The following is a 5,113-nucleotide window of genomic DNA, read 5'->3' as shown; positions in this document are numbered from 1 at the left end:
AGGTGGTGTAAATCGACTCTTTACCTGAAGCAGGTGTCTCCACTGGTACGGAGTTCCATTTAACGCACCCTTTCAGCGTCTCCGTAGGAACAGCTGTGAATCGTCCGAAGTAGTGACGGTATTCCGTCCAACACAGGTTCACCCCACTGGTGGACTCACAAGAGGAGTAAGTCCGTCAGAGGCTCCACTCAGATGTGGAGGATTGCATAATTCCCACAAGACTCGGAAGAACTGCGGATCATGTCTGAACCTCCTGTACTCTCCAGCACTTCTTCTGTTCGGTTTGCTCTCCGAACTGAACTGCTCTCCCACCGCACTCGACTGGTTTGAACTAGGAAGTGCCGACATTTAAAGAGTTCTATTTCCGGTTCATTTGGGAAGTCCTGATTGGCTGAAATAGCTAATCAGGGGTGTGTTTTTGTGACGTAAGAGGTCACTAGAAGTCAGAAAAACAGAAAAATTGTTTTGGAACGGACAGAAGATGTTTTTGAGACAGACGAGAGAAATGTTTAGGCGAGTTGGGGGAAAACAGGTGCCAGCTTCTCTATTTACGTCTGAGAGGATTTAAAAACATAACAGTTCGTTCCAACAACTTGTCTTTGACCTATGACCGACGTCACAACTTGCTCATTTCAGACAGAAGATCAGAAAATGCATGAATTACTCCGAAACACATTCTAACTTGATTTCTACTTTGAATGAGGATTAAAAATCACTAATACTGTTTCACAGTTGATTTAAAATGAGTAGTTCACTTCAACATTTAAAAATGGTTTGAACTAACACACTTTGATTATCAAGACATTTGTAAGATAGTAATGATAATAGAAAAAGAGAGTGTTCTTTCAATTGATCAGTGCAGGACACACTTAGGAAGTCTCTGGATGAACTTAATCTTGTGTTTCTGGACTCAAATCAATGAAATACAGTTCTTGTCCCAGGAAGGCCCTCAAGGCCAGATTTGACCTGAGGCTTAGTTCACTACACCAACTTCCTGGGATATTCCAAGGTATTTGAAGTTCTATTGAAAATCCGTGATTGCAATGATTCTGTCTAAAGAACTGTTATTTGTTTGTTGAGATCTGTTGCTTTTGTAGCATTTAGCTTCAAGTCCATTCAAAAAGTGCTGCCTGACGGTTGCTTTATTTGTAAAAGCACATTTACTTTTTTTAAACAGTCTAGTGTTTAAATATCAGTGATCGAAGCTGTAAATAAATTAAAACTTGAACTAATTGAGAAAAGAAAAGAAAAATCAGTAAACCTACATGTTCCTAAAAGACTGTGTCGTATCTGGTTGTATTTATAGACATAAACAAGTTGTCTGCACAAAAAGTACTGTGAATATTAAACTCCAAATAAGATTCAACTGAGTATGCAGTTTATTAAAAGATATACATATGTTTTAACAATAGATGTTTTTCAACAACAACAAAAAAACATTCATATTGAGGATTTGACCCACAATCTGGAGAGTGAACATGCTCGTCAACAGGCGGTGGACAGACAGCACCCACTGAAGGGATGGTCCAGAACAGGTGGATCTCCTGTAGAACGTCCAGCGTGTTCAGAGAGCAGCAGCTGGACGAGCCTGGCCACCACAGCAACATTAAGGCTGTTTCCTAAAACTTTGTACCGCTGAATCGTTGAGGTGCTCTTAGGAAAAGCTGTAAGGACAATAAAAAGAATCAGGCGGATAAATATTACAGCTTAACGAATACTTTCACAATTCCACTTCTGCATAATGACCAGAGAGGGTTACCAGCTTGTGACCATGTTAAAGCTAAACGAGTGCTTTGTTTCTTTTGTAGCCTTTATTTGTGATTATTTATGGACTTACATAACCAGTAATCACAAACATGGGGATGAGAACTGTGATTAAGACTGACTATTCAAATTTATAGTGCAGCGTTCACAGCCACGTAACGCAGAGATGGCTTTAACTGCATTCAGACGGACGGACAGACACTTTATTAATCCCAGGGGGGAGATTTGAGAATACACTAGTTCCTTGCTACTTTGCGGTGCGACTTTTGTGGACTTGCTCTTTCGCGGTTTTTCAAAGTAACATTGTACACAAGAAAAAAAAATTGTATACAACACACGATTGTCAACTTTTATATTAATCACATGATTGGGACAGTACATGGTACTATACAATAGAAAGTTAACAAAAAAAATATTTGGACAGGCACCGCGATTGTGTAGTTTCCTCTCAATAAGCCTACATGACTACATTTCCCAGAAGCCAACAGTGCCCCACCCAGAAACCCAGTTGCCTTCTGCTGAAATGGAGGGCAAGTTTTGATCCGATCTGAATAAGTTCAGTCCTTATTCATAGTGACGTCTGCACCCAGCGGATGCAGATCAGAACCCGACCAGAACTGGACCAAGGATGGTGAGTTCCCATATAGTACTGTACAGTACATATACGTATGTTGTTAAAATAACATTGCAAAAGTGTGGGAAGGGTTTATAAAGCCTTAAAATATATATAAATACTAAAATAAATATAACCTCGCTACTTTGCGGATTTTCACTTGGTGTCACTTCCGGGTGTCCGGAACGTAACCAACGCAATAAACGAGGCACTACTGTATCCATAAATATATTATAACATCCATGTAGGTCAGTGGACTGCCTTGGCTATACACATTTTGGGATCAACACAATATTGCCCCTTTGTGTGTGTGTCAGAAAGACCAATAGCTCACAATGCAGGGATTCTAAATGATGTTTAACCTCCTGAAACCCAGACTCTTTAATATGTGGACGCCAGGTCCTAGGAGGTTAAACATTTATCCTCCTATGTTTCCTTTAAAATAGTGACCGGCAGGCCCCCTTCAGTAGGTGGCTGTTAACATTTTGACACAAGCAGGTTGTTTATAAAGATGCCTTAAATGAATGTTCTTGAACATTTAAACTTACTAAAATGTGGAGGGAAACCCATGAGGTTGGCTACCTCCCTGGGAGTGAAATACCGTAGCTTTAATTTCAACAGCTGTTCAAGTTTGTCCGTTTCTGACAGCTGGTCCAGACCCGTAAACACACCCTCAATCTGCAGAGCACACAGACAGAAAGACTTTAGACCATCGTGTTTAAAGGATGAAGCACAGACAGATTTACTTGAAATAACTCGAACTTCCTCATTAATTGATTACATCTGTTCAAATCAAATTCAAAACAAAACCTTTGGAGAAAGATTAAATGAACTGTTCATGGTTATTTCATCAAGACAATCTGATGCACTGCCGCAAAAGCATAAGAACAACCAAAAACATTTCCTTCAAGCAAATTGTGAAGTAAAACCGTGGTAATAAAGTGAAACCATCTTTTAATTTGAAACTTCTTTCATTAAATGGGATTTACCTGTATAAATAAAGGTTGATTGATTAAGACATACAATGCCAAATTAAAATAATTCAGTCTTTCGTAGGTTTTACATCAGACACCAAGGAGGGACAGTAAGAGAAGTGGAATGATCTCAGGCTGGCTGAGTTGATGGATGATGGATGAACTGCCAGACTAATTGATTGATAAATGAACAGGGTGGCAGCCTGGATGGATGGATGGATGGATGGATGGATGGATGGATGGATGGATCCAGTACCCCAGTGAGCTGTGATTGATGAAGACTCATTGATGAAGAAAATTCATCAAGCCATCTGCAGAATATTTGCCAACATACATATATGTATATATACAGTGCCTTGTGAAAGAATTGGGCCCCCTTGAATTTTTCAACCTTTTGCCACATTTCAGGCTTCAAACATAAAGATATAAAATTTTATTTTTTTGTGAAGAATCAACAAGTGGGACACAATCGTGAAGTGGAATGAAATTTCTTGGATGTGTCAAACTTTTTTAACAAATAAAAAACTGAAAAGTGGGGCGTGCAATATTATTCGTCCCCTTTACTTTCAGAGCAGCAAACTCACTCCAGAAGTTCAGTGAGGATCTATGAATGATCCAACGTTGTCCCAAATGACTGATGATGATAAATAGAATCCACCTGTGTGTAATCAAGTCTCCGTATAAATGCACCTGCTCTGTGATAGTCTCAGGGTTCTGTTCAAAGCGCAGAGAGCATCATGAAGACCAAGCAACACACCAGGCAGGTCCGAGATACTGTTGTGGAGAAGTTTAAAGATGGATTTGGATACAAAAAGATTTCCCAAACTTTAAACATCCCAAGGAGCACTGTGCAAGCAATCATATTGAAATGGAAGGAGTATCAGACCACTGCAAATCTACCAAGACCTGGCCGTCCCTCTAAACTTTCATCTGGAACAAGGAGAAGACTGATCAGAGATGCAGCCAAGAGGCCCATGATCACTCTGGATGAACTGCAGAGATCTACAGCTGAGGTGGGAGAGTCTGTCCATAGGACAACAATCTGTTGTACACTGCACAAATCTGGCCTTTATGGAAGAGTGGCAAGAAGAAAGACATTTATCAAAGATATCCATAAAAAGTGTTGTTTAAAGTTTGTCACCTGGGAGACACCAAACATGTGGAAGAAGGTGCTCTGGTCACATGAAACCAAAATCCAACTGTTTGGCCACAATGCAAAACGATATGTTTGGTGTAAAAGCAGCACAGCTCATCACCCTGAACACACCATCCCCACTGTCAAACATGGTGGTGGCAGCATCATGGTTTGGGCCTGCTTTTCGTCAGCAGGGACAGGGAAGATGGTCAGAATTGATGGGAAGATGGATGGGGCCAAATACAGGACCATTCTGGAAGAAAACCAGTTTGAGTCTGCAAGAGACCTGAGACTGGGACGGATATTTATCTTCCAACAAGACAATGATCAAAACATAAAGACAAATCTACAATGGAATGGTTCACAAATAAACGTATCCAGGTGTTGGAATGGCCAAGTCAAAGTCCAGACCTGAATCCAATCAAGAATCTGTGGAAAGAGCTGAAGACTGCTGTTCACAAACGCTCTCCATCCAACCTCACTGAGCTCCAGCTGTTTCGCAGAAAGAATGGACAAGAATTTCAGTGTCTCCATGTTCAAAACTGATAGAGACAAACCCCAAGAGACTTGCAGCTGGAACTGCAGCTGGAACTGCAGCTGGAACTGCAGCAAAAGGCGGCGCTACAA

At 40.6% G+C, this 5,113-nt stretch overlaps 1 protein-coding gene across 1 annotated transcript in view; it reads right to left on the bottom strand.

Annotated features, from left to right (window-relative positions):
- Nucleotides 1-1,485: 1,485 nt before the first annotated feature.
- Nucleotides 1,486-5,113, bottom strand: part of trdmt1 (tRNA aspartic acid methyltransferase 1) — a 40,985-nt gene continuing 37,357 nt past the window's right edge. The window contains exons 18-19 of the mRNA XM_037694393.1: nucleotides 2,926-3,055; nucleotides 1,486-1,664 (exon numbers count right to left, since the gene is read on the bottom strand). Coding sequence (XP_037550321.1) covers nucleotides 1,486-1,664; nucleotides 2,926-3,055 — 309 coding nt within the window. The remainder of the gene's footprint in view (nucleotides 1,665-2,925; nucleotides 3,056-5,113) is intronic.

The sequence above is a fragment of the Nematolebias whitei genome, chromosome 20 (genome assembly GCF_014905685.2).
Source record: "Nematolebias whitei isolate Nwh7 chromosome 20, NemWhi1, whole genome shotgun sequence".
Taxonomy (NCBI): Eukaryota; Metazoa; Chordata; class Actinopteri; order Cyprinodontiformes; family Rivulidae; genus Nematolebias; species Nematolebias whitei.
This window is presented reverse-complemented; position numbering and strand designations above follow the sequence as displayed.